The sequence below is a fragment of the Cervus canadensis genome, chromosome 32 (assembly GCF_019320065.1).
Source record: "Cervus canadensis isolate Bull #8, Minnesota chromosome 32, ASM1932006v1, whole genome shotgun sequence".
Lineage (NCBI taxonomy): Eukaryota > Metazoa > Chordata > Mammalia > Artiodactyla > Cervidae > Cervus > Cervus canadensis.
In genome coordinates this window covers 32,476,597-32,503,105 of record NC_057417.1, presented here as the reverse complement: position 1 = coordinate 32,503,105, position 26,509 = coordinate 32,476,597, and the positions used below count along the sequence as shown (strand labels likewise).

The 26,509-nt window shown below is 53.7% G+C and overlaps 1 protein-coding gene across 2 annotated transcripts; it reads left to right on the top strand.

Annotated features, from left to right (window-relative positions):
* Positions 1 to 2,236: 2,236 nt before the first annotated feature.
* Positions 2,237 to 25,851, top strand: WIPI2 (WD repeat domain, phosphoinositide interacting 2). 2 transcript variants are annotated; one of them, XM_043455753.1, is made up of 12 exons: positions 2,237 to 2,504; positions 8,505 to 8,587; positions 17,179 to 17,348; positions 18,559 to 18,655; positions 19,046 to 19,143; positions 19,579 to 19,671; positions 20,105 to 20,175; positions 22,053 to 22,160; positions 22,881 to 23,045; positions 23,514 to 23,621; positions 24,299 to 24,429; positions 25,197 to 25,851. In XM_043455753.1, exons 1-12 carry the CDS (start codon positions 2,431 to 2,433, stop codon positions 25,307 to 25,309), a joined length of 1,311 nt encoding a protein of 436 aa, XP_043311688.1. In that variant the 5' UTR covers positions 2,237 to 2,430; the 3' UTR covers positions 25,310 to 25,851. The 2 variants fall into 2 exon arrangements, with proteins under 2 accessions (XP_043311688.1, XP_043311689.1); XM_043455754.1 differs by lacking the exons at positions 2,237 to 2,504; positions 8,505 to 8,587 and having other exon boundaries at positions 17,211 to 17,344.
* Positions 25,852 to 26,509: the final 658 nt, after the last annotated feature.

The window sequence follows — 26,509 nt, the reverse complement described above, 5'->3', positions numbered from 1 at the left end:
TATGTCTTTTTCATTGCTGCATAGTATTCTTTTATATGAATGCACCACAATTTACTTATTCATTCTGTTGTAGCAGAATGATTGGGTTATTTCCAGTTTGGGGATTATTATGATTAAAGCAGCTATAAATATTTTTATACCTGTCTTTTGGGGGAAGAGCACTCATTTCTACTGAGTATATACATAGAAGTAAAATGGCTGAATCATAGGGAACATGTATGTATAACTTCTGTAGACACTGCCAAACAGTCTTCCAAAGTAATTCTAAGGATTTGGGTTCTACTCACAGTGTACCAGAGTTCCAGTTGCTCCACATTGTTGCCTGAACTTGCCACTGTCAGTTCTTTCCATTTTATCCAACTTGGCAGATGGTTGGCTGTCTCCTGTTTGCTCTTAATTTGCATTTTCTTGATGAGTGTCAATGATGACCACCTTTTCAGGTGCTCACTCACCATTTTGATGCCCTTTTCTGTGAAGTGTCTGTGCTCAAGTATTTGACTCATTAATAAAAATGAGTCATCCGTATTTTCCTCATTAATTTGTGGTTCTCCAAAATATTCTGGAAATAAGTCCTTTGTCAAAAGATATGGATTGCAAATATACATATCCCATTCCAACCTCTCTTGATGATCTCTTTTGATGAGATGTTCTTAGTTATGATAACCAACTTTTTATTCCATGGTTAGTAATTTTTAAAGTACTTGTTTAGATGACTTTGTTTACATCAGAGACACTGAGGCACCCTCCTATGTTTTCTTCTAGCAGCTTTATTGTCTTATCTTTCAACATTTAGGTTTCCATCCACCTCAAATGAATGCTTGAGTATGGTATGAGGTGGGGGGATGGGGCAGAGTCTGCATCTCTCATAGAAAAGACCATTCTTTCCTCAGTGATTTTCTTTCTTCCTTTCTTTTTTAGATACAATTTTTTCCCTATTTTTTAAAATTGAAGTATAATTGATGTACTCACCCCAGTGATTTTCAAGGCACTTGTTTCCATGACTAGAATTAACACACTTGATCACACCATCCTGTATTTTCAATAGTGGCATATTGCTCTTGGTACAAAGATGAGTCTCTTGCCTAAAGTTTCTAAAATTTCTTGTTTAGTTTTTTAAATTAATTTACCTATTATTATTATTGGCTTCACTGGGTCTTCCTTGCTGTACCTGAGCTTTCTCTACTTGTGGAAAAGTGAGGGCTACTCTTCCTTGCAGCGTGCAGGCTTCTCATTGAGGTGGCTTCTCTTGTTGGGGACGCACAGGCAGTAGGGCATGAACTTCAGCAGCTGCAGCATTCCAGCTTAGCTGCTCCCAGCCACGTGGAATCCTCTTGCACCAGGGATCGAACCTGTGTCCCCTACCTTGGCAGGCGTACTCCCACCCACTGTACCACCAAGGAAATCCTCTTGCCAAATGTATCTTAACACCCAATCTGATTTGGCCACTTCTTATTTCTCAAGCCAAATCTTGTGTCGTGTCCACTGTCCCACCACAAGCTCAGACACACAGCATAGAGTTCCTTGGTGAGGTCACACTCTCACCCGTGGACCTCTGCCATACGGAATGCTTCCACTTCTTAGGTTGGTTACCTGCTACTCGAACTTCAGGTCTCATCTCTAGGAAGCCTTCTGGGGCTGCACAGTCCCCTCCCTTGAGGCTAGGTTAAGGAACCTCCTTACGTGATCTCATGGAATCCCAGCTTTGCAAAGTCTTTAAGAATCTCTCCCACTGTGCCTTCGCTGAGGGAAAAGAGGAGGACTATTTAGCTCACATGGAAAGCGCTCCCTAAATGTTACTAAATGAATCAAGACGTGTTAAGTAGGATCTGCTCCAGGGCTCCTAAACGCGGGGTTTACCGTTCTCGGATTTAACACTTGGTAAGTTAATATTTCCGAGCCTCAGTTTTCAAATTTGTAAAACGACAATGCAACAGGCTATACAGAGAGTTACTAAAAGCACCAACAGAGAACGCACGCATTTGGCACAATGACTGGCACGCGGCGGCTGGCCCCTTTTAAGACTAACAAAAAAATGATGGGGGCGGAGGATACTGAGCGCCTACTCTTTCCAACGCGCATGCGCAGCCCTTGACGTGCCCGCAAGCCCGGCCCCCTGCGCGTCCCCACGCGTGTGCGTGTTCGACCGGAACCCGGGCCCGGACCGGAAGTGAAGGGGCGGGACCACCGCAGCACGCCTGCGCCGTGAGAGGCCGTGCGACGAGGGGGCGTGGCCGCGCAGGCGTGCCAGGCACCCCGGCTCCGGAGCATAAACAAGAGGGGGGCCGGGATGAGGCGGCGGTTAATGCCCAGGCGGCGAGCGGCGGCGGCGAGCGAGGCGGCGATCGGGGCCCGGCGCCGACCCTGAGCTCACCCCGGCCTGCCCCACCCGCGCGCGAGCCCCCGGCCGGGCCCGCGGGCCGCGCGCCCACCATGAACCTGGCGAGTCAGAGCGGTGAGGCCGGCGCTAGCCAGCTGCTCTTCGCCAACTTCAACCAGGACGTCACGTAAGGACGGGCGGGGTCGGGGGTCGGGGTCAGGGTCCCGGGAGAACCAGGGGCCCTGGAGCCCGGGGAGGGCGGAGTCGTCCCCCACCCCCGGCGGGTCCCCCTTCCTTGGGGAACCCTCTAGGCTCTGCCCTGGGAGCTGCGACCTCTGGGCGGGGAAAGGGATGGAGCCAGGGGAGGTCTTTTCTTTTCCCCATCTCCAAGAAGGCTTTGTCTTTTCCATCTCACTTTTCGCCAAGTTGGGCCCGAACTTTGTGGCCTGACCTGTTGTCCCAACCATCTCTGGAGCGGTGGGGGTTGGGGGTGGGTTTCTCCCGTGCATCCCGCCTCCCCCCACCCCCCTTGTTCGTCAGGCTTCTTGCCTCACTCTTTCCGCTCTTCCAGGCTCTTCTCATCTCCTCGTCTTAAGGGAACCCCTCTATTTCCTTTTCTTCCTCTCGTGCTGTTCTTTTTGACAGGAAACCTTGATGTCTTCCTCGAGCAGGAAACAAACTTAGCAGTAATTCTGGTCTCTGACCCGGGGAGAAACTAGCCAAGGGGAGGGTTGTACCAGAGAAACCCGTGAGGAGTCCTGGAGCCTCGGGGAATGGGCCAGCCTTGTATGGGAAGAGAGGCCCTTGATGCCAACCCCTGGTTCCTAACGCTGTTTGTCCAAACCCTCACGGGTTTGAAGCCGATTCTTCAGAGGCTGTCTCCTGGGGGAACTTGTGAGAATAGTTATTAGAGGAGGTTTCTGGAGAAGGTAGGATGAGTGGGACTGGAAGGGAGGAGAGCCATCTTGGGAAGTGAGTAAGAGGAAGTGATGTAAGTGGGGAGGAGTGGGTCGTTGGCTTCATACTAAGTAGTAGGTTGAGTTGTTCCTGGCTCAGTGGAATCAGCAAAAGAAAAGTCATTTGTAGAATGGCAAGGCACCAAGTCAGTGGCATGCGGAGGGTGCTCAGTCACACCTTCCAGAGTTGGGAAAATAGTGCAGAGCCCCCCACGGTGGGATTGGGATGAGGCTTGGAAGGGAGCAGATCACCTGTGCCAACTTCAAAGGAGGAAACCGAAGTTCAGGAACTTGGGAGCAGAGCCTGGGTCTAGACTCTGTTAATAGTGGGGTGGGAGCAGCTTTCCTGAGTTCTCTTCCAGCCTCCTTTCCAGTCCACCCTGCTGTTGTTTGTACCTGCAGAGTAGGGTATGGAGGACGGTGAACACAGAAAGCAGACTGTAGCGATCTTTAAAGATGAAAAAGAGGAAGGGTTAGCGTGATGACCAAAAGCCACTCCAGGGAAAGCAATCTGGACCACCTGTTGCAGGGGGTTGTGACTGAGAACTATGTTATACTAATCTGGGTAGGGAAGAGGGCAGTTCAAACCAATGATGATTCTGTTTTTAAGCCCTTAGTATTTTGAGACCAGTAAGAATGGTAGCTTTATGGTTTTTTATGTCTTGTATAAATTAGAGAATCTCCAGAATATTTTCTACTGTTCTTCCTGTTTTTCACCGCTCACCATTTATATTGAAAGGAAATCAGGTATGAGAAAGCGTTCTCTTTTGCTGTCATTTCAAGTGGCATTCAAACACCATTTTCCTTATATGATAGAAGAATGTCACTCTTGCCTGAAATAAGATCTTTTTGTGCTTAGAAATTATGTGTTTTTCCCACTCCTCTGTGAGTCCTAAAGTTACTAGTTCAAGACCAGATTGCTGCATCATAATTTTGAGTTGCCAGAGAGACCTAGATAGAGTATGAGCAGAAATAAGAAGGAATAGTAAGCTAGGATTACACTAAAAGTTTATTGACTAAAGTGACTAATTTGTTGTCAGTGTACACCTGGGGAGAGGCCAGACCGTTCACCCCTTTCCCTCCCTTGCCCCATCTCCAGTATTTACGTTATTACGTAATTACGTCCAGTAATTTTTCAGAAGGCAAGGATTATTGGATCCACATTCATGGTATTCAGTGAGAAAATCTGGAACCACTTCACTTAATAGAAAATACATTGTGTGTTATACAGTAATGCTTGAACAGCAATATTCCTTTCATATGAAGCTATATCTGTCCTGTCTGTGGTAGTAATATGGTTTCAAATATTGTCAGGGTTTTGTTTTTCTTTTTCCTGTGATTTTTATCCTAAAAGTCTGGATGTTTTATTTTATTTTACCTTCTTTTTTTTTTTTTAAAAACTAGAACTAGGGGGAAGGAATTAAGAGAAGCTGGTCCCTGTCATCTCCCACTTTTGAAAGTAACCCTTTGGAAGGCTTGTTTTGGAGGAGTTTTTGTTTTTTTGACATCAAAATTAAGAAACTAATAGGTGTGGAGTATCACTTGGCTCTTCAATGGAAATATCAGGGACTGAGTCCTTGCAGGAGGCCCCATGAGGCATGTGCAGACTCAGTGTTGGGCGGTAGCCGAATCGTTTAGAAACCACATTCCTCAGAGAAACAGAAGGACACAGACTTGACTTCCCTCATCTTCCGTCTGTAGCATTGATGCTGTTCGTGTCTAAGTTACGGGCACAGAGGCAGTAGGGAGGCACTGGTCTGAGTTTATTGCTCCCTTGGACCGGGGTGCTTCTAGGTTACATCAGTTGTCCTGGAAGGTCACTTCTCTCCTTTTCCCTCATCAGTAGATCCAGGGGCATGGGAGTAAGGACCCTTTGACCTTGAAGTTCTTGGTGGTTCTGCCCGCGTGTGGAGGGCATTTTGAGGAACCAGGGCAGTCACTGGGGAGGATATTGTCCAGCGGCAGAGGCCAGCAGTGAGCTACTGGGGAGCTAGTGGGATTTGGTGTGACACACGGGAGGTGCATAATGCACCTAAGGGAGAAGTGAAGGTCCCTCCCACGTCTCCAGCCTGGGTCTGAGATGAACAGTGGCAGCACATTATAGAAGGATCAGAGGGGGCTTCAGTTTAGGGGGAAGGTGAACTCTGCTTTGGATATTACTGAGTTTGAAAGGCCTTAGGGAGGTCCGGGTGAGGTCTGGGGTGGACAGGGGCTTACTGCGGTGGGCCCTGGGGCCTGCCAGGTCTCAGCAGCACTTAAGGCCGCTTCCTTTTTGTGGATGTGAGCTGTTTCCACTTTACCCCATCATTGAGTGTAGCTCTTTGGTGAAGATAACGAAAAGGGAAAACATTAGTGGGCCGGCTGATCGTGGGTAAGGGAATAAAGAAAAAAGCATTAAGAAAATGATTTTTTCCTTTTAAAATATTTTTGAAATGTTTTTTTAAAAAACATGTTTGTTTTTTAGTGGAAATCCCTGCCTTAGATACTGAGCAATCAAGTTTAAATTCAGTGACAGAGACCTGCAGGTAAAGATGGTGGATGGAACACAAGTATTAATTTTGGTTCCCGCTCAGAACCGTGATAGAATGGCAATCAGTAAAATATCAAAAAAAGATACGTAAAGAGGCTTAAGCCCATAGAATGAGGAGAATGAGAAAGAAAGGCACCAGCAACAAAATTTTGGAAACCAGCAAGGGATAAAGGAAGTAGCTTCTCCATCGCTGGTGGGAAAGGCAGAGAACTAGCCTACCTGAACCCGCAGAACCCCCAAAGGCTCAGGTCGGGTGGTCTAGGAAGCTCTGCGGTGGAGGAAAGTTTTGTGTGGCGAAGATCCAGAGGGCTGGCCCAAAGTGTGTCTCAGAAGCAGTGGCTGTCTCCTGCCCCCAAAGGTGAAGGACTGGGCCTTATCTCCAGAGGGTACCGTAGGGTCTCTGGATGTTGACACCAGCCACAGGTGAAGGCAGGGGTGTGGCAGTGAAATGGGGCGTTAAGTAAATATATCCTTTTTTCTGTTATTGCTGGTTTTCCCTTTGTCGGTAAAAGATCTCATTGTATTACCTTAAGAAACAAAACAAAAACTTTACCGCAGCGACACTTAGTGGGGAATGAGATTAGTTGTCAGGGAACTCTCATGCTTGTTTGTTACCATACCTGTCCCACGCTGCCTTCAGAGGTGGTGTTAAGAGCAGAATCTCCACAAAGTCGGGTCCGTGAACCTGACTGCTGGTATCCGAGATGTAAATATCACACCTGTTTATATTCCATGCCGTCCTTTAAAGGTGCCTGCTTTTATTGGTAAAGTGTATGCTCACGCTGTACCACACGCACCTATCAAAAACAGGTGGTGTATTTTTGTTTACATCCCCACTGATTTGGGGTTCACAAGCGGGAAGCCATGCAGTGAAAACTAGCGAAAGTGTTTAGTGCCCTAAACCCATTTCTGAGCATCTGGAAGAATGTCAGAGAGCAAGTATTTGATCAGTTTTAACAAATTCTGCCATTTGGAGCACAGGCAAGGCCCTGGGTATATAAAAGTCCAGGTTCTCATTCACCAATTCTGTTTGGTTAAGTTTGCCCATAGAAGAAGCCCCCTGGGCTTATTTTACATATAAAACTATGAAGCTTGGTTACTTGCTTTCCAGGTCAACAAGAAATTTGAAGGAGGGCCTGTTAATGCCGGTAGGGTGCCTGGAGAGCAGTGCTGGAAAAGGTGACAGGTGGTGTGTCGCCCAGCACGACCGCCCGCCGCCCGCCCAAACCCTCAGCTCCCGTTAGGGTCTGAGGGTCACTTCACTCTGACAGTACACTTGTTCTGTGGTGCGAGTCCACTCGGCTGTCGAGGGTTTGCCATCCCACACAGAAACCTGTATAAGAATGACTTTTTAAGAGAATCGGAAATGCTGGGGGAAAAGGCTTGGGTGCTTAAAATAGTAACCCTAAGTTGTCTGGAAAACATTTTCCTGAACATCAATTTTCCAGAAGTTGTGAACTGCTGAGATTTTTTATTTTTAGCTTTCCTGAATATTCTTGTGTTTTTATTGGCTCCTTTATTGTTTTTCAAAGTATTTATAGGTAACAGTACCTAATTACTAGTTAATTCAATATAGTGAAGTGTTTTGCAGAGAATTATTTGAGTTGGTAGAGATTTACTCTGTTTATATATCTGGGGTGAACCAATTACAATTTGAAAGTTCAATAGTGTTCATAGCAAGTCTGTTCTTTGAATGTGTTTCTTCTACCTGAGCGTGAGAGGTTGGAAATCTCAAGTTTCTAATAGATGAAATGATCATGAAAATAGCCCTAGTTTTATCTTGGCACACACGTACTCATCGTGTGAGCTGTCAGCCTTGTTATTTCTGGGCTTCTGGTTTACCTTCTGCTTCCTCTTGTTGCCTTGCTCTCCCAGACATGAAGCGCCAGGCAGGCCCCTGCTCTGAGTCCGCCTGTCCCACCGCTTCCCGCCCTCTGTGTTTCTGAAACCCATGCTTGCAGCTCATCTCTGCTGCCTGGGTCACTCACGTCCTGGACAGCAGTAGTCTTCTGCGAGGGAAGCTCATCTCGTGTTGCAGCTCTGCCACGCTGGGGATCTGGAGCGAGAGCTCGGAAGTCCTCCCAAGCCTCTGAGCTAAAGCAGCGGTGTTGGGTGGTGAATGTGGGCTCGTACACACAGGGTTGTCCTTCTGGCCCAGCCCTGCGATGTGGTCTTCCCCTTGCAGACTGGGAGTTAGCTCTTGGTCTGTTTTATTTCCATCCCACTGCCTAGCCTCAGCATCACATGACTGAGCTGCGTTCGTTACAGCCCACTGCAGTGCCAAGAGACACCGTCATTCACCAAGGGTATAAATGCCTTTGTTTAAAATTTGCATGTTATCTTCACCTTCGGACTCTCCCATACAACCACGCACGTGTGTCGGGTCACCTGAGAAACCCCACTGTGTTTGAGGGGATCATTGGTTTAGGGTCGAGTACTTTTATTTTTATGTCAGACTTACCTTTAAAGTTTCACTCTCTGCCTTTGTTGACAGTCGCCTTTTCCTGGCCTGAGATCCGGCGTCTTCCTTGCCCCACCTCTTTTCCCCTCTGCCACTACTCACCTGGTACCAGCTACACGAACCCGTGTGTGCTAGTTTTGGGTGGAGATGATGGAGAAAGTTTGGTAACGAGGAGCTCGTTTGTGCATTATTCCTGCCTACACGTCTCAGCTCTTATTTCTGAATTTGGCTTTTTTGCAGGTCTCTAGCTGTTGGTAGTAAATCCGGGTATAAATTTTTCTCCCTTTCTTCTGTGGATAAACTGGAACAGATCTATGAATGCAGTAAGTGTTTGCTTTATTTTTCCCCTTTCTTAAAGTAGACAAGTTATACTTGAATTAGGTTGTATTCTTAATTGAAACGTGATGGTTAAAATACAGAGATACCCCTTGACCATGGATCTGCCTTCACCTTAGCCTTACTGCCAGGGGGCAGCTGTGACTGTGAACAGCCGGTATTTGCTCTCTGAGATCATATCAAAGTGTGCATTTGCATGCTTATAAATGTACATGTAGAAATACTTGAAGTGCTTGTTTTATGGGCCCTCTTTTTCAATACATGATATCACGCTATATTACTCTGTAATGCTCCCCCTTTTTAAATGTGAATAAAACTATTTAGGTATCTCTCATGGAAGACTTCCAGAATTTGAAAAATTTACACCCCGCCTCGGAATGGTTTATTTTTTTCCCAGTTGGCATCTTACGGTGTTTTCATAGCTGTGTGTCAGAGACCTGTGGGGTTGCAGGAGGACCGTGAACTTTGACACCTTTCTCAGTCACCTGCTGTGACTTTACATAGATCACTTCATGGACCTCAGTTTCTTTGTGTGTGTGTGTGTGTGTGTGTGTGTAAAAGAATGAAAGAGAGAGAGAGAGTACTTGCTGAATAAATAGTAGTAGGTACAGGCCCTGCCCCAGTGAGAGTGGGATGAAAAACTTTGACTCACACGTACCTAACTTTTTCATCAGTAGAATTGTAGGTTTATGTGTAGTTGTGAGAAATACTCCAGGTCCCTCTACCCTTTTCCCAGTTCCCCCCAGTGGTAACATTCTGCAAAAGTTCAATAAAGCATCCCAATCAGGAAGGCGACAGGATGCGATCCGTGTGTGTGTGTGTGTGTGTGTGTGTGTGTGTGCACGCGCGCACGTGTTGTCAGAGTGTGTGTGCGCGTGTGTGGTCCCACCCAGCCCGAACACCCATATCCACCACAGTGGAGCTACCCGGTGGTTCTAACAGCACAGGGTCCTTCCATTGCCCTTTTGTAACCACACCTGTCTACCCCCACCCTAGTCACAGATCCCAGGCAGCCAGGAACCTGTCCTCTGATTCCAGAATGACTGTCATTTCGCAGATGTTACATCAATGGAAGTATGTAGCTTTTTGAGGGGTTTCTCTGGTGGCTCAGCGGTGAGGAACCTGCCTGCCAACACAGGAGACGCAGGAGATGCGGGTTCGATCCATGGGTGGGAAAGATCCCCTGGAGGAGGAAATGGCAACACACTCCGCTATTCTTGCCTGGAAATCCCACGGAGCCCTGACGGTCCATGGGGTCAAAAAAGGGTCGGACATAACTTAGCGACTAAACACCAGCAGACCTTTTGAGAACTGGCTGTTGTCACTCTGCGTCTTTCCCTGGAAGTTCACCCAAGCTGCTGGGTGTCGGTAGCGCCACCTTTTCTGTTGCTGGAATTCTGTATGCGGACACGGCCCAGCTGCTTCTCCTGCACCTGAAACTCCCCCTTCGTAAGAGACATTAGCCGGCAGAGGAGAACTGCAAAGTGGAACACCATGGCTCACCAGAATGAATCGCCTGGCAGAGCACTCGTGGGCTGGCTCCAGTCTTGGGCTGTTAGAGCTGGCGGGTCTCGTGTGGCTGTGACATCACTGCTCTGGGATTGATGTCTAAGTGTGATTGCTGAGTGCTGTGGTGGTGTGGGGGTTTTTTGTTTTTAAGTGCCGAGCTGTTTTCCAAGGAGGCTGCGCCGGTTTGCATTCCTGCCTATAGTGTATGGGTGAGCCCGCCCCTCGGAATCCTTGCCCGCCCTGGGTGTGGCCGGCGTGTCTTGTTTAGGCCGTCCTGGTGGAGCTGTGCGCTGCTGTCTCACTCTGCTTTGTGTTCCGTGACGGCTAATGACGTCGAAAATCTTTTCATGTGCTTATTTGTGTTGGCCCACTTTGTAATGCTGAGTTTTGAAAGTTCTTTATATACCCTCGATGCTAGTCCTTTCTCATGTACGTGGTTTGTAAATAGTTTCTCTACACATGACGATAACTCTGAAGCCTGCCTGTGGCCTGACCTCATTAAGAATTCTCTTTACAGAGAACTGAGGAGGTCAGTATGCTCATATTCCGTCACTCTGGGGTATGAATTCAGAGAGAGGTTTGCTCTTTATCATTTTAATTATCCACATGGGCATGCAGTTGGGGAAATTGGGTTTTCTCTGTATTAACGATGCCAGTGTCTGCTTCTGGAATGTTCCACTGTTAGCGACTTTGCTTCCACCGTGGTTTGGTATTCCCTTTTGGAATGCTCCTTTACCCGTTAGTGTCCCTTACGAAGGGGGAGTTTCAGTGAGTGGTTGTGAAGAGACACCCCGTGTCCACTGTTGGTTTCGTTCGCCGAGGACCTGCCGTGTGCCGGCCCTGTTCCGGCCGTGGAGACGCAGCAGTGACAGTTCCTGCTCTCGTGACCCTCTGTTTAAATGGAGGCAGACCAGGAACGAGCAAATGTGCTTGTGTCAGATGCCAGGCCGGGGACACGGTGTGGGGCAAACGCAGCTGTAAATCCCACCGCCCACCTCCGTTAGCGCGCGGCGAGGCCCGCAGGAGAAAAGGCACTTCCGTGTACCTGGCGCTTGCAGCGGCAGAGTTCTCGCGCCCACCGGGGTCCCAGGCTCACCAGGCTCCCTCCAGGCCCTGGCCTCCCCTCTCGGGTCCGCCTCGGGCGCCCCTCACCTCCAGCAGTGGGAGGTGTCTGAACCCCCAGGAGGCCCCCGGAGGCCGGGATCTGGGCCCTTCATGAGGAGACAGCTGGAAGCGGGACTCTTCGAGTGCGGGTCCCTGACTCACGGCTCCTGCCACGGACTTGACTCCTCATCTGTCTGATGCTTACCGGATCTCCTACGAAAGCCTTTCTCCCCATGCGGGGCTGGCGGGTGCGGTCTGGGTGATGAAGTGTGTCCGAGCCCTAGCACTTGCTCACCTCCACACTGGCCGCCTTCATTTAGCCCCACACACGATCATTTCCTGTAGGGAGTTTCTTCACAGGAGAAAGGATTCCACTAGGCTTTTCGAATGAGTGAAGCATTTACTAAATCTGCGTCCCCACCAGTGCCCAGTTGTGCTGTTAAATTGTGGCTGCAGGGATTAGTCATCTGGTTTGAAATGTACAGGATTCCGCACCCCACCCCCACCCGTTGTGCTTAGAAAGGGTCTTGGCACTTCCTCAGATTGAATCCATTCAGTGACTAATGTGTTTCCTTGAAGTTTATTAAGTGATTTTTGGCACCTTATTTTTCAAAGGTTTTTGTTGGAATAAAATGTGATGCTTTTTTTTTTTGGCTGCTCCAGGCCTTAGCTGTGGCATGGGCTCTGTTAGTCGCAGCCTGTGGGATCTCGTTCCCTGCCCAGGGTTACACCTGGGCCGCCTGCTTTGGGAGCCTGGAGCCTTAACCACTGGGCCACCAGAGAAGTCCCCCAAATGTGATGTCTTGATAGCATCATCAGAAGAGTGGGTATATACTGACCAGCGTGGTAAAGTGGTATAGAGATTTCTTTGTTCTTCTTAGTGAACTTTTGCCCTTAAAATAGGTGAGGGAATGGACAGAGAACTCTCTGACAGTTAATGCACTGAAGCTGTGGAATTCTTTTGCTCCTAGAATATTATCCACCTTTCCTCTTTCATATTCTTTTATTAAGTAGATAAAAAGAATGTCTCTTAGAAAACAAATTAGCTACTGCACCAAGATGGTTTTCTGGCATTTTTCTGCACTTAGAATCTGAGCAGAGTAGAACTTACTGCTCCAGACTCAGCCTGGCTCAGCAGACCGTGACTCTTGACCGACCGTCATAAGTTCAGATCCTTGCTGTTGGTGACCGCTGCTGCCACAGAAAGAATGAGCCAGACCTGGTCTTGGGAAAAGCAAGATTGACCACTACTTGTTCTGTTGTTTATTTAACAACAACAACAAAAAACCAAGACCTTTGCCCAGCAGCACTGGAAGATTTTTGCTTTTAACTCTATACTGTTCTTTCAGACTTCAAGTTGCAGGAAGTCCCGTGTTTACGCCTTGCCCACTGTGTGTGCCCTGTTTGTTTAATCACTCTCTCTTTCCCTCTCGTGTCCTTTTCTATTTACCTGTAGGTGTGTGATGTGCAAATATGTGGTCTCTCTTCCCTGAAACACTACTGCCATGAAACCGTACCCTGGTAGACAATATAAATAAAGGTTGTAGATTTATTGTTTGTAAAATGCCACAGAAGTTTGGAAGGAAAAATTGGCCTTTTCAGATTCGACGACGAATTGTTTGTAAAATGCCATGGAAGTTTGGAAGGAGAAGTTGGCCTTTTCAGATTCTGTGTCCTGTGTCATCTTTGCATTTTATGTTTCTGAGCTAGGACCTCAAACCTCACGAGGCCTTCGGTTTGGAAACAAAACATAAGCAGGCTGTCCATCTCGGTCCAGAATGGGCAGACTGGGCGCTGGCTGGAACAGTGCGCTCGGTGAGGTGTGCCGTGATGGGGCTTCCAGTGGCGCAGCCCAGGACCCTCTCTGCCTGCATCTGTTGTGGTGGACGATCAGATGGGCCACACACGCACGTGTCCTCTGAGCCCCTGGTGTCCTGGACATGCCAGGCGGGGACGGCACAGTGCTGGTTCGCGGCTTGGTTCCTCCCCGCTTCACCCTGTGGGAAGTTTTATCACCACCAGCTCTGCAGTGCACCAGGAGGACGACATTCTTTCTAGAAGGAAGTGGTTTCATCCATTTGGATGGGCAGTCTCTAGGAGGAAGTTCGGCACAAACTGCCCGAGGCCACCACGATGGGCCGTGAGAGCCAGGCCTCCGGGCGCACCCACGCCGCGCTGCTCCCCGGGCGTCAACCTGGATCCCAGCGCTGCCGGCCGTGCCCGCTTCCGTGTTGTGGGACGTGACCACTCACTCGGGGTCTGTGGACGCTGTGGCTGCTTATTTTCAAAAGTTCTCTCAGGAGTGAGGTGTTAACATAGAAATGTTTAAACTGGAAATAATACAGCAGAAAAATAAGTAAATGTGAACCACCAGCAGGGTATGAACCACAAGCAGGTTGTGACCCACGGGCAGGGTGTGAACCACGAGCAGGGTGAACCACGGGCAGGGTGTGAACCATGGGCAGGGTGTGACCCACGGGCAGTGTGAACCACGGGCAGGGTGTGAACCATGGGCAGGGTGTGAACCATGAGCAGTGAACCACAGGCAGTGTGTGACCCACGAGCAGGGTGTGAACCACAGGCAGTGTGAACCACGAGCAGGGTGTGAACCATGAGCAGTGAACCTGGCAGTGTGTGAACCATGAGCAGGGTGCGAACCATGGGCAGTGTGTGAACCACGAGCAGGGTGTGAACCGCAGGCAGGGTGTGAACCGCAGGCAGTGAACTGCAGGCAGTGTGTGAACCTGGCATTGTATAAAGGTAGATCACTTTGTGAAGGTGTGTTCCTGAAAGGTCCAGGGCGATTCCTAGGCTGAAGGGGTGGGGTCCTCTTGGTTGGTTGTTGCTGAAGCAGAGACGAAAGCACATGGCCCTTTTGGTGGTTGGCAGTTCCTCTGCCCTTTGCAGGCAGCCTTGGCCATTCTCTGATTTTTCTGGCTCCTTTGGAAATCTGATGGAAGTTGCGGGTACTTCCCAGAGAAAAACCCAATGCTTAGCATGTGATTTTAGCAGTTTGAGAGCCTGTGGAAGCCTGTGTGTGCTCCCGGTCCAGGGCCATGGGTCACCCCAGGGAGAGGGTCGTGGTGAAGGCCCTCCACCCTCCCTGTCACTGGGCTGCTGCCCCCGTCTGTCTGTCCATCACTCTTGCTCACCACCCTGTGCTCGCTACATCAGGTCTCAGCATACTGGTCAGAATTCACATGGATGCAGTAGTCTGCCTGTGGGGTTTTTTTGAAGCTTTTTTGAGATGTAATTTGGATGCCAATAAAAAACCACCTGTTTAAAGTGTACAGTTCAGCAGGTTCCAGTATATTTACTGGGTTGTGCAACCTACCTTAATCTAATTTTAAAACATTGTTATCACTCCCCAAAGAACCCCTGAGTCCATTAGCAGCAGGGTGACGGCTCCCCTCTCCCTCACCCCTCAGCCCTGAGCAACGCTAATCTCCTTTATGCCGCTGTCGATCTGCTGCTCTGGAAGTTTCAGATAAATGGAATGGCGTGGGCCTGGCTTCCTTCTCGTGGGCTGGTTCCGTGGCTCTGCCATGCTGGAGCGTGGGCGAGCACTTCCCTTCCTTTCTTGCTCAGTGTCATCACGGTGTGGATGTGCTGTGTTTGCTGATGGACAAGCGATGGATGTGCCATTGTTTGGGTGTTGTTTCCCTTTGGCTGTTGTGAATGTTTGTGTGCCAGGTTATCATGTGGATGTGTATTTATAAGCCTGAGGTTTTTTAATGTTTTTTTGTCTTTTTTGCATTTCTTAAATCATAACTGAAATGAAACTTTATTCCAGAAGTCATTGTCCTTTGCATGTGTTTTTCTTCGATTTTCCTACTCTTTCTGTTGGATCATTTCTCTTACTGCTTGAAGGCACAGGAGCCATTTGGTGGAGGTTGCGAATACTTCTGGGCCGTTTGCTTCTTCACCTCTCTCGTGGTCTCTTCGCCCTCCTTGATGTTTTGTGCCCAGCCCAGCTCTTGAGGCTTTCAGAGTCCTCCCTGTTCTGGGTGCTTAAGCACTCTCGCACGTCTTCCTTCAGTTCTGTGGCTTCGGGTTCTACATTAAATACCTGATCCACTCTTAGCTGATTCTGATGTAAGAAATCTTCCACTTTTTTCATGAGCTGGAAAAGACATTTTTCCTGTGTCTTCGTTTATTTAGCGGGAATGTCAAGATGATGAGCCTCTCGTTGAAAAGTCAGCAAAGAAAAGGATGGTTGAGGCCAAACGGCAGAAGGATGACATTTGTGAGTCTAGGTCCTGGGTATTTGGAGCTTCGTCACAGTGTCTGCTCTTAGGAATGTTTGCAGCTAAAAACAGCTTGGCTGCCTCCACGCCACGCTTCCCCTGTTGTTAAAATGCTAGAAAGAAGTTTCTTATGCTTCTTCTCATGAAAGTTTCAAAAATTCTCAAACTTAGAGTGGGGTGGGATGCTAGACAGACACCTAAAGCAAATGTTTCTTTACTTTTTCTGCCCTTGGTTTAAGCAAATGAACGATCATCCCTTTCCTCTTCTCACCGTTTTGTTAATGGAAGTTTTCACACACAGAGAAAAGTTGAAAGTATTTTATAGTCAGTACCCATGTCCCAAGGATCTGGAGTCTGTTGTGACCGTTGAACTTGCCTGTCCGTCTTGTGTGTCTGCATTTCAAAGCCCCTTGCAGACAGCCGTCTGTGCACAGTCTCTGTGTACAGTCAGTACACGCCTCATGTTTACACACACATCTGGAGGAAGCATCCGTGTCTGACTAATGCATGTACATCCGTGTGACCTGGACTCCCATCACAGTTGACCATCACCCCAGAAAGCTCCCTCACCCCACCCCCGGGAGGCAGGCCGTGTTCTGGGTTTCCTGCTATGGCTTGGTTTTGCCTGTTCTCCAGGAGCTTGACTTTACTGCCCGTCCCATTCCACGTAATAGCAAAACCTTAGTTTTAGTCCCACAGATGTGTGTCGTGTCGCCTTGGGCTGACTCCCCCTGGATAGGCCCCATGCCAAGCACGTCAGAGTTCAAACCCACATGGCGATGACCCAGGCCACTGCATTCTCCTGGAAAGAGTTTCTGTCTTAATATGGGACCTGTGGAGCTTACTCGTTCACTTTAGTCGTTTGGTTTCTAAACTTACAAGTGTTTTTTCAGTTAAAGCATGGAATTTAGTGACAGGGCTTGTTGGAAGGAGCCATCGGTCTTGGGTATGGGCAAGCCTGGTCACAGTGCGCTCAGGCCCTGCAGGTCCCCGGGTTGTGACCCATCTAGTTCTCTGTCCTCTGAGCTCGGGACCTCATGGAGTAGAGTGTGGCCTTGGGCCATTGTTAGGTTGATCAGCAGGCCGCTGCTTAACCCCGGCTCAGCTGCAGCTCAGGTCCAGACAGCTGGAAATCATCCAGAGTCCTGCCTTCCAGAATGCTCTTTGCTCCTCCCCTGAACTGACCCCGGTGACCACAAGTAAATGCAGTGGGGACTGAGGGAGCTGGGGGTGAGGTGACAGCCGTGGAGAGTCCACTGTGCCCCTGTTTTCTGGGCAGGTCGCTGCACACACGGTTTCTAGGCACAGTCTTCTGAGTGGGGGTGTCCCCGTGTGAGTGGGGCGCAGGGACCTAAGGGGCGGAGAGCAGACACACTGGGGTCCGTAAGCCCGGAGCCCCGGGCGTGGAGCCCGCGGGAGCACGTGGGGGCCCGTCGAGTGTCAGGTGCAGCCTGTGTGGAGTGGGGGGCCTGCCCCGTGGCCGAGAGCTGGGGGTCTCTGAGGAGCAGGCTCTCCTTTCAGAGTGTGGGGCGACCGGCGGGCAGCTCGCCTGGGCCTTGTAAACCATGAACTTGACCTGGGGGTCTACCCCCTGCCCCCACCTGCCCCCGAGCTCTCCGCAGGGAGCCTGCCCTTAGACGCGTGTTCATGTGCGGGGACCCCTGGGGCCAGCTGACAGGATACACGCTCACGTGTGTTTGTTTTCTCCCTCCTTTCAGCTGACACGGAAGACGTGTGCATCGTGGAGAGATTGTTCTCGAGCAGCCTGGTGGCCATCGTCAGCCTCAAGGCTCCCAGGAAGCTGAAGGTTTGCCACTTTAAGAAGGGGACCGAGATCTGCAACTACAGCTACTCCAACACCATCCTGGCCGTGAAGCTCAACAGGCAGGTGGGCGGCGCTCCCGCTCACCGCCCCGGGCCCGGGTTCCCGGGAGGCTCTGGGCTGCGAGGCTGTTCCAGTGACCTGGGAGGCGGCCGCCGGGCCTCGGGCAGATCCCGGCCGCTCTGCTCCCCTCACAGCCCGCCTGGGCTCAGGTCTGCTCGCTCCTCTCAGCAGTTTTGCTCAGACTGCAGCCCGCCCCCTGCCCCATTCCTGATGATGCCCTGGCTAGTGCCATTAGCTTTACCCATCCCTTAAGACATGAACCTTTTTTTATAAGAGTTACCTTTTTAAAAAACCTCTGAACGTCTTTTTTTTCTTTCCATGCTGTGTGGCTTATGAGATCTTAGTTCCCTGACCGGCGATTGAACCCAGGCCTTAGCAGTGAAAGCAGAGACCTGACCAAGGACACCCAAGGAATTCTTTATCCCTTTTTTAACTGTTAATTTAACTTTTAACTAAAGGTGAAGGATTTACTACCTTTTTATGTCTGGTTTATGTCCCAAAACCCACAAAGATGTCTGGCCTGAAGCATGGGCCTGGTGGCCAGGACCTGAGGTAGTGCCCGGGATGGCCGCGTGGCTGCGGTTTACTCAGCCTCACTCAGCATCGGGTTCTCAAAGCAGCAGGCCTTCACCAGAGCGACCCCAGCCTCTCAACCTGGTTTTCATGAGGGGAGGGCCGAGAGCGAAACAAAATCAAACCCCAGTTTTCTTAGCTAGGGACCACTTTCTGTCATGCTCAATTATACCTCACAGTTAGAGGTCCTCTGTAACCGGAGGAGGGAGCTGCAGGCGTGGGGGGCTCAGCTCCAGGGGACTGAGGGGGGTGGGGGCGGGGTGGGGGCGGGGCCTGGAGCGTGGTGCACATGCAGTGATGGACGGGGCCTGGGCCTGGAGCATGGTGCACACGCAGTGATGGGCGGGGCCTGGAGCGTGGTGCACGTGCGTGATGGGCGGGGCCTAGAGCGTGGTGCACACGTGATGGGCGGGGCCTGGAGCATGCGGTGCACATGCGGTGATGGGCGGGGCCTGGGCCTGGAGCCTGGTGCACATGCGGTGATGGGCGGGGCCTGGAGTGCACACGCGGTGATGGGCCTAGAGCGCGGTGCACACGCGGCGTTCCGGAAGGAGTGTGGTGTCCGGTGCAGGAGGCCCTACCTGGGGCTCGGGGTCGGGCGCTCCCTCACGTCCTGCCTCCGTGTCCGCGTCTCTCGCAGAGGCTGATCGTGTGCCTGGAGGAGTCTCTCTATATCCACAATATCCGGGACATGAAGGTGCTGCACACCATCCGGGAGACGCCCCCAAACCCCACTGGTGAGCGGGGCGGGGCGCCGCCGCCTCAGAGGTCTCTGTCCGTGAGAGTTCTCTCTCCTTAGGTTCCACGGGCTGAGACAGTGTTGCTCTTAGAGCCAGCTACCGTCCTTCTGATGCTGGTCTCGTGACCGCACGAGTCATGGGCTCTGTCAGCATGCAGCCTTGGGGTTTCTGATCAGTTCCAACCACGGCCTTAGGGCCTTTGAGCAGTCCCGCTGTCACTTGCGGGGCGTGGGGGGGCGGGGGCTTGGAACTTAGAAGGCCCAGCGATGCGACCACCCAGGTCGCATCAGAGCTCGTGGCCTCCCCGCCTCGCTGAGCACGTGCCGGCTGCTGGTGGAGCCCGGGGGCCCCGATCTGACCCGCTTTGTCCCCGTGTGTTGCCCGCAGGCTTGTGTGCGCTGTCCATCAACAACGACAACTGTTACCTGGCCTATCCAGGCAGCGCCACCATTGGGGAGGTGCAGGTCTTCGACACCATCAACCTGGTGAGGCTCCTGGGGAGCGGTGCGATGCCCATCCTTCCTCAGGCGAGGGTCGGTGCCTCCGGCCTCCTTGTTCCCTGGCTCGGCGGCTCAATTCCCGACGCAGCCTCCTGGTGGCCGAGCGGGTCGGGTCGTTCTGCCTCCAGCCGCGCTCCTGCCCCCCTCCCCGTGCTGAGCAGTGGGCAGCACGCGTGCCGGAGGGAACGGAGGAAGCGACAGAGCCTCTGTGGGGACGTTGCTTTCCTTTCTCTTTAAGGCTCCGAGTGGCATTTCCGTGCCCCTTCCCCAGCCCCTGGTTAATCGGGTGGACTTGGCATCTGTGTCAGCCATGCAGGGGTTTCCATAACAGCTGTGGGCGTTCTCAGCGCGTGACTTCACGGGCGGCGGGGGTCACTCGCAGTCACAGTGGTCACGGGGTCACTTTCCCCTCCCCTCCAGAGAGCTGCGAACATGATCCCGGCTCATGACAGCCCGTTAGCAGCCCTGGCCTTCGACGCCAGCGGAACCAAACTCGCCACTGCTTCCGAGAAGGTAAGGCGGCTGCGTGCAAACTCGGAGTCCCGCCAGCTTGTCCACCGCAGTTCACACAGCCCAGCCCCCAGAGCGGTGTCTGTCCCCACTGCTCACAGCCAGGCCCACGTGCCCGCAGCCACGCGCGCCTGAGCCGAGCGAGCGCGGTGGCTGAAGCATGCTGGGCCGGGGTGTGCCAGCCATCCTGCCGGGGAGCGCCGCAGCTGTGGCTGCAGGGCCCTCAGCGTTAGGATGAGCAGTGACGGCGTCTCACCGTGTGAACAGCGAGCAGGGTGTGCTCTGACGGTGCCGGCGAGGGACGGGGTGCAGGACTCGGGGTCGTGCTGCTGGGACAGCTGTCGGCGCCCGTCCGCCAGCGTCCGAAGAGCAAGAGACCTGAGCCTGGTTCCACTCAGCTCAACCTCCTGTTTCTGTCGTCTTCTCCCTGCTGCAGGGGACCGTGATTAGGGTATTTTCCATTCCAGAAGGACAGAAACTCTTTGAGTTCCGGAGAGGAGTGAAGAGGTAACGTGTGCAAGTGTCCAGAATGGAATCTGGAGCATCTGTTTGCAGTTCGGTTTCACGTTCTCTGTGACCGGCAGTGGGCACTTAAGCCCTGGGGACCCCCGTCCAGCCGCCAGCAATCTCAGCCCAGCTGGTGGGGCAGGAGGGGCCTGGGGTCTTGTGGGAGGTCAAGGGGCGTTGTTACAGAGGCAGCTGTGTTTTGTTGTTTGTGATTGCCCTGAGTGCCGAGCTGCGTGGCCCGATAGCCCGGGCTGTGAAAGGAGGAGCTTGCGCAGCTGGGCCCGCGCTGAGTGGGCACTCGGGCTCCTGACCTGGGCAGCGGCTCCTCCCCTTCTCCTCGACTCTGAAAACCCATAAGCAGCTCCTGCAGCCCCCCTCCGACCAGCAGCTGGCTCTGGCCGCACAGTGTTTTTCTAAAGAAACGGCAGAGCGCAGCCGCCCTGTGGCATGAGGTCTGCATCCCTGCCTGGTGGGGCCTGACCCGCGGGACCTGGAGCCGCCTTCTCCAGGGCTCTCACGGGCGATCTCGGGCTGCCGGCCTCCCTGTCCCCTGCTTCCTGTCTCTCTCCTTCCTTTTTCCTTTGCTTTTCCTCACGCTCATCTGTCTGGGTCTTTTCTTTTGCTGCTCCCGCCCCTGTGTCTGCATTTCTGCCCTGAGCCTCCCTGGCCCCGCTCTGGGCATCCATCCTCAGCCACGGCGTCTCTCTGTGCCCGGGGATGCCTCCACGTCCCCAGGCCACCTGCCGAGGTTTCCCACGTTTCTCCCGCCTACTGGGCCCTCCACCCAGCGGCCAGAGCATGGGCCACTGTGCTGCACATAGCATGTCCCAGGGAACAGCCCCGCCCTCCTCCTGGCGCCTGAACCTGGGGGGCGCCCGCCCCGCCGCCGGCCTCGCCCGCCCCAGGCATCTCCACCTGGCCTTGCGCTCACCGTGGCCTCAGCTCGTGTCCGCCGGGTTCTGGCCCTCAGGCCTGAGCCCACTGGCTGTTCTTCCACGGGGGAGTGAGACAGATGGGGACAGCCCTGCGGGGAGCCTCTCGGGGCCTCCCCGTTCCCGGGTTCACGCCACACGCAGGACTCCTTGCTTTCCTGCTGTGGTGCGCCTCCCTGCCCCGTCTCTCCCAGCTCCTCAGAGGAGCTGTCTCCACGTGGGCCCTGGCCGTGACCTGCCGGCTCCTGCGCCCTCCCGCCAGTCGAGCGCCCCCTCCTGCCTCTCCCCCAGTGTCTGCAGCGCCTTCCCTTCGCTGCTCAGCCCTCTCTTCGCAGCACTGAGCCCCGGCCCCCAGCCTCCAGGCTCCTCTAGGCGGGAGCCACGTCCGCGCCTTCGCACGTGCCCGTGCGCCGTGAGCTCCAGAAACACGCGCAGAGCCCCTCCCCAGGGACAGGGCTCAGCGCACCTTGTGGCTGGAGGGCTGTGAGGAAACGAGGCGCGGGGTTTTTACAGTGATGTTTTAAGGAGAGCTAGTTTCAGGATGTCAGAAGTTTATTCTTAAACGTTATCAGGGTCGCCAGTTCATGCTTTTCCATGTTAAGAATTGCTATAATCTCAGTGATTAGCTTTCTTTTGCTAAGCTTAGTGCTGTAAGTCTAGCCTGATTCTGCCAAAAATGATTTAGCGAAGCCCTGATTCCTTTCATTACGTGGCCACGTGAAGACCTGTTAAAGGAAGGCTCGGTCAGGGCGTCAGCTTTCAGACGCTCTCCTTCCTCACATGGTTTGAGAAGGTGACTAGAAAGGAGTAAGAAGGCCCTCCTGCGCCTGTCATGGGAACCTTCCTTCGATGTGATGTCCCTTCCGGAGGGGGCGGCGGTGCTGGCTGCCGTCTGCCCTCCGCGCCCGGGCAGCAGTGTGGCCGACCCCGCCCCTCTCGCCGCAGGTGTGTGAGCATCTGCTCCCTGGCCTTCAGCATGGATGGCATGTTCCTGTCTGCCTCCAGCAACACCGAGACTGTGCACATCTTCAAACTCGAGACTGTGAAAGAAAAGTGAGTCGCAGAGACGTTGAGAGGGACACAGGGCCCTCTGTCCACCGACGGGCAGAAGCGTGGACGCTGTCCGGGGGGCTCGTGGGGGCTCAGCGGCGGGATGGGTGGGGTTCGAAGGGGGCCTGCTGGGTGAGGCGGCAGAGGGTGGTTGCCCCCAGCGCTTCCCCCCATGGCACGTCTTGGGGGACCACCCTGGGAGGGGGCACTTGCCTCTCTCCTGCCGAGAGGCGTTTTCCGTTTGTGCAGCCGTTGATTTAAAGAGCGTGTGACTGCAGCGGTGTGTGTGGCGAAGGGCGTGGTTCTGCGTTGTCGTCTCTTAGCGTCTATGGCGAGCCTCCCACTAGGATCAGTGCTGTTATCTGTGCTGTCTCACCCTGAGGGGCCTGTGGGGTGACTCACATGTCTCTACAGAGTAAACACAGCAGGGATGGGCTGCGGGAGTGCACGGGTGGCTGCGCTCGGAGTGTTTGGAGACTTCCCGATAGAAAGATGCAGCGGTCCTGGACGTGGGCCTCGTGTCCTCAGCAACAGAGCAGGGGCCGGTTGTTTCCTGGCCCCTCTGCAGACCCTCCAAGGACACAGTCTGTGACGTCCCCAGGGTCCCCGCGAGCCTGGGAGCCTTCTCTCGAGTCTCGGGGCTGAGCCTCGCCTCCGCGTGAGGGGCGCGTGGTCGCTCTCAGCCCAGGGCCCACGCGTGTCTGACGGTGTTCCCCCTCCCAGGCCTCAGGAGGAGCCCACCACCTGGACCGGCTACTTCGGGAAGGTGCTCATGGCGTCCACCAGCTACTTGCCCTCGCAAGTGACAGAGATGTTCAACCAGGGCAGGGCCTTCGCCACGGTGCGCCTGCCTTTCTGTGGCCACAAGAACATCTGTGCGCTGGCCACGTGAGTTGGGGAGGGGGGCTGCCTCTGTCCCATGCATCCAGCCGGGAGCGGGGTCCCGGGCCACCGGGGATGACCTGCACACCTGGCCCTCTGGTTTAGACCAGAGTCTCGGGGACGCGGAGGGGGCCGTAGGTTGGACGCTGTTAGGGAACCCAGATGCCCGCCCCCACAGCGTCTGACCCTCCACGCCTCCTCTTCCCGTTGTTGCTGGGACATTTGGAGAGCATCATTAGTTCAGAACCGCGTGAGAGGGCCAGTTCCTGAGCCCTGGCCTCCAGCACGGGCAGCCTCACGAGGCCCGAGGCTCTTTATCTTCGTGTGTGGACTGTGTGTGTGCACGAAACTACACTCGCTCGTTTGCGGGGGGGGGCGTTCTTCCCTGGCCCGGCTAAAGGCCAGGCTGTTAGTTTAATAGGAACTTTGTGGAAGTTTCGGATCTAGAACTTGGTTGCTTTTTATTCTCACTAGAATCCAGAAGATTCCCCGATTGCTGGTGGGTGCCTCGGACGGGTACCTGTACATGTACAACCTGGACCCCCAGGAAGGTGGCGAATGCACCCTCATGAAGCAGCACCAGTGAGTCGGCTGCGCCTCTGCCAGGCGGGAGGGGGTCCCTGTGGGCAAGGGCGACTTGCTCGTTTTCCCAAAGCCAGGGACCCAGAGGCTCGGGTCTCTGCACGACCACCCATCGGTGTGGGTGCGAGCCTACCCTCCACGCCTCTGCCCGCGCCCAGCTCAGCACGCAGCAGAGACCAGAGCGGCTGGGGTGCACTTTTCCTGTGGGTGGGGGGTGTGTCTCGGGGCAGGGCCGCTGAGGACGCAGCTCAGCGTCGTGCACGGAAGCAGCAACCTCAGGGTGCCGTCTGTGATGTGGGGCGGGTTCTCCAGGGGCCTGGGATGCTGCTGAGACGCTGCTGTTCTCTTTGAAGAGAAGGAATAAATGTTAGTTAATTGGGAGGTAGTGCCGTTGGGTTTTCTGTCTTTAAACAGTGGTACCCTAATACTCTTACAATCAGGGCGAACATGGGGGTGATTTTGTTATTTTACAGCGTACTCTGGTTTGGTCTTCAGTCTCAGGAAACGCAGTGGGGTTGCCTAGGTCCAGCTCTCTCCATCAGACTGAACGTGTGTAAATCCCGGGGAACACACTCGGGGGAGTCACCGCGCGGGTCAGCGCAGCGTCACGCGTGGCCCTCCGGGCGGCCCCAGCATGGCCCTGACTTGTCCCTGCTGGTTTTTCTGTCCTCGTCCAGGTTGGACGGCAGCATGGAGACAACCAACGAGATCCTGGACTCCACGTCCCAGGACTGCCCCCTGGTGGCGCAGGCGTACAGCGCAGCCGTGGCCAAGGGCCCGCTCGCGCCTTCGTCCCCCACGGCGCTGGGTAAGGGCTGGGCCGAGCCTGGGGGCGGGGCCTGAGAGCTCGGCTCTCTTGCACTCGGGGGCGGGGCCTGCAGGCTCAGGCCGGCTGTTGTAAAGCACAGTTTCAAAGGCCTCCCGAGGCTGAGTCCATTTTCATCTTTGAGACAAAAGTAGCTCTCTGGCGTTAGGTGCCTGTGGACTGTCCACCGCCTGCCCCTACTCAGCTCAGATTCTGCCCCAAACCCTTGGTCTTGACCCTCCCGCCTGGGGCCCGGGTCAGCGGGCAGGCCCAGGCAGGAGGGGGCCGGCTCCCCCAGGCCGCCCCGGGCCCCGCCCCGGGCATGAGTGGTCGCGTGCTCTGCCCGCCGCACTCTCGCTCACTGTTTCACCCCGAGGTGAAGGCAGCTTGTGCTCCAAGGAGGCTCTGAGCATCCTTGTCCCGGTTCTGGGCACCCCCACCCCACCCCGGAGGGCTCTCCGCAGCCTGTCCCCTGGGTCCACACGGGCGCCCCGCTCCTTCCTGACCTTGCGGGTCTTGGAAAGTCAGCTCTCTCTTGGGTGGCTCAGGGCTGTAGAGAGCTCGCTGGTCAGGGCGGAGGTGAGAACTCCACGTCCTGTGGGCCGTGAGCCCCCTGCTGGCCCAGGTCCTGCTTCAGGGTCGGCCTCCCTGAGGGGCCGGCTCACCGGGGGCTTGGCCTGCCTGTGGGGACTGCCCACGGTTGGGCGGGCATCGGCGTCCCCGAGGGGACTGCCCACCAGGGCTCAGCCTGCCTGCCGCTCTCTCCGCAGCCTACACGGACGAGCTGGGCGCCGCGGGCGGCTCGGGGCTGGAGGACGAGGCCAGCGCCCTGCGGCTGGAGGATGACAGCGAGCACCCCCCCATGATTCTGCGGACGGACTGACCGCGACCTGTGACCTCCTCGGGCCCCGAGGCAGAGGACACTGGCTGACAGAGGACTTCGCAGTCATGCTGCTATGAACTTTGACCCAAGCTGGGGAGAGGATGGCAGAGACTTCTACAGAAAAAAGAAAAAAAAAAGATTGTAGCTGTAGGCTCATTCCATACTGTTGAGAAATACATTGTTTTCACTTCAGTGGCTTTTAATCCTGCTTATGAATTTTTAGCTTTTCGTTGGTTTTCTCTTTTTTTGCCAAAATCAACTGTTTGGTGAAGCCCTCGAAACACTTTTGCTTTGCATGTATTCATGTGCCAAGCCAGCCAGGAGCTCTCGAGCCCGCTCGTAACAGCCCGCAGGCGTCTGGGGTTTTCCGTCTGTACAGAGAGGTGCGGGCCGAGAAGGCGGCCCGGCGAGCACGCATCTGGTCCCGCTCAGGCGGGCCGGGCGGCGGCCTTGGGGGGTCCTCTCTCCCTGGAGCCCCTCCGGGACCATTTCTCTCCCCTCTCCCTGTTTTATTTTGTTAATTAAATTCTTTCCAAATTGGATTCTTCTGGGATTTCTTCTGCGGTAGACTCCCGTTTCTAGTCTTGTTTTCCGGGTCGGTGTTAAGAGAAAGAGGTTTTTCCTGAAAATTGAACACCTTTCCTTCCGACAGCCCGTGGGCTTGAAAGACAGACAGACGCCTGGGAGCACCAGAGCCAAGGGATGTCACGTACTCAGACTGCCTGGTCTCGGCTGTAGCCTTCCTGTCGAACAGCTGTATGTGTGGGCTGTGGGTTTGTCTAAGGGACATTTGTAGGTGTTCTTTTGTCCATAAAGCTCAGAAATCAGGTGGGATGGGCACCCAAATTGTGCTCTTAGCTGGACTGCCCCTGTCCGTGGGGTCCTGCCTACCTGAGTCAGAGGCGGGACGAGGCGGCCGGCTGTGACACCCCACTTAAAGGGTGATCTGTGCCTTTCTGTTTGCATCTTCCAAAACAGCTCGGCACGAGTGACGAGAGACTGTGGTCACAGACTCCAGTGTGTGCCTGGCTTCCCCTCTCATTTCTACAGAATCCAGACAACCTCGTATACCTCACACTCTGCATTCCAAACCAAGAGGCGTAGCCATTCAGGTTCTAAGGGACTTTTGCCTGGAGTCGATGGTGCCAAAGTCGGTTCTGGATGCTTCGGACAGCAACAGTGAAGGATGCAAGTGGGAGA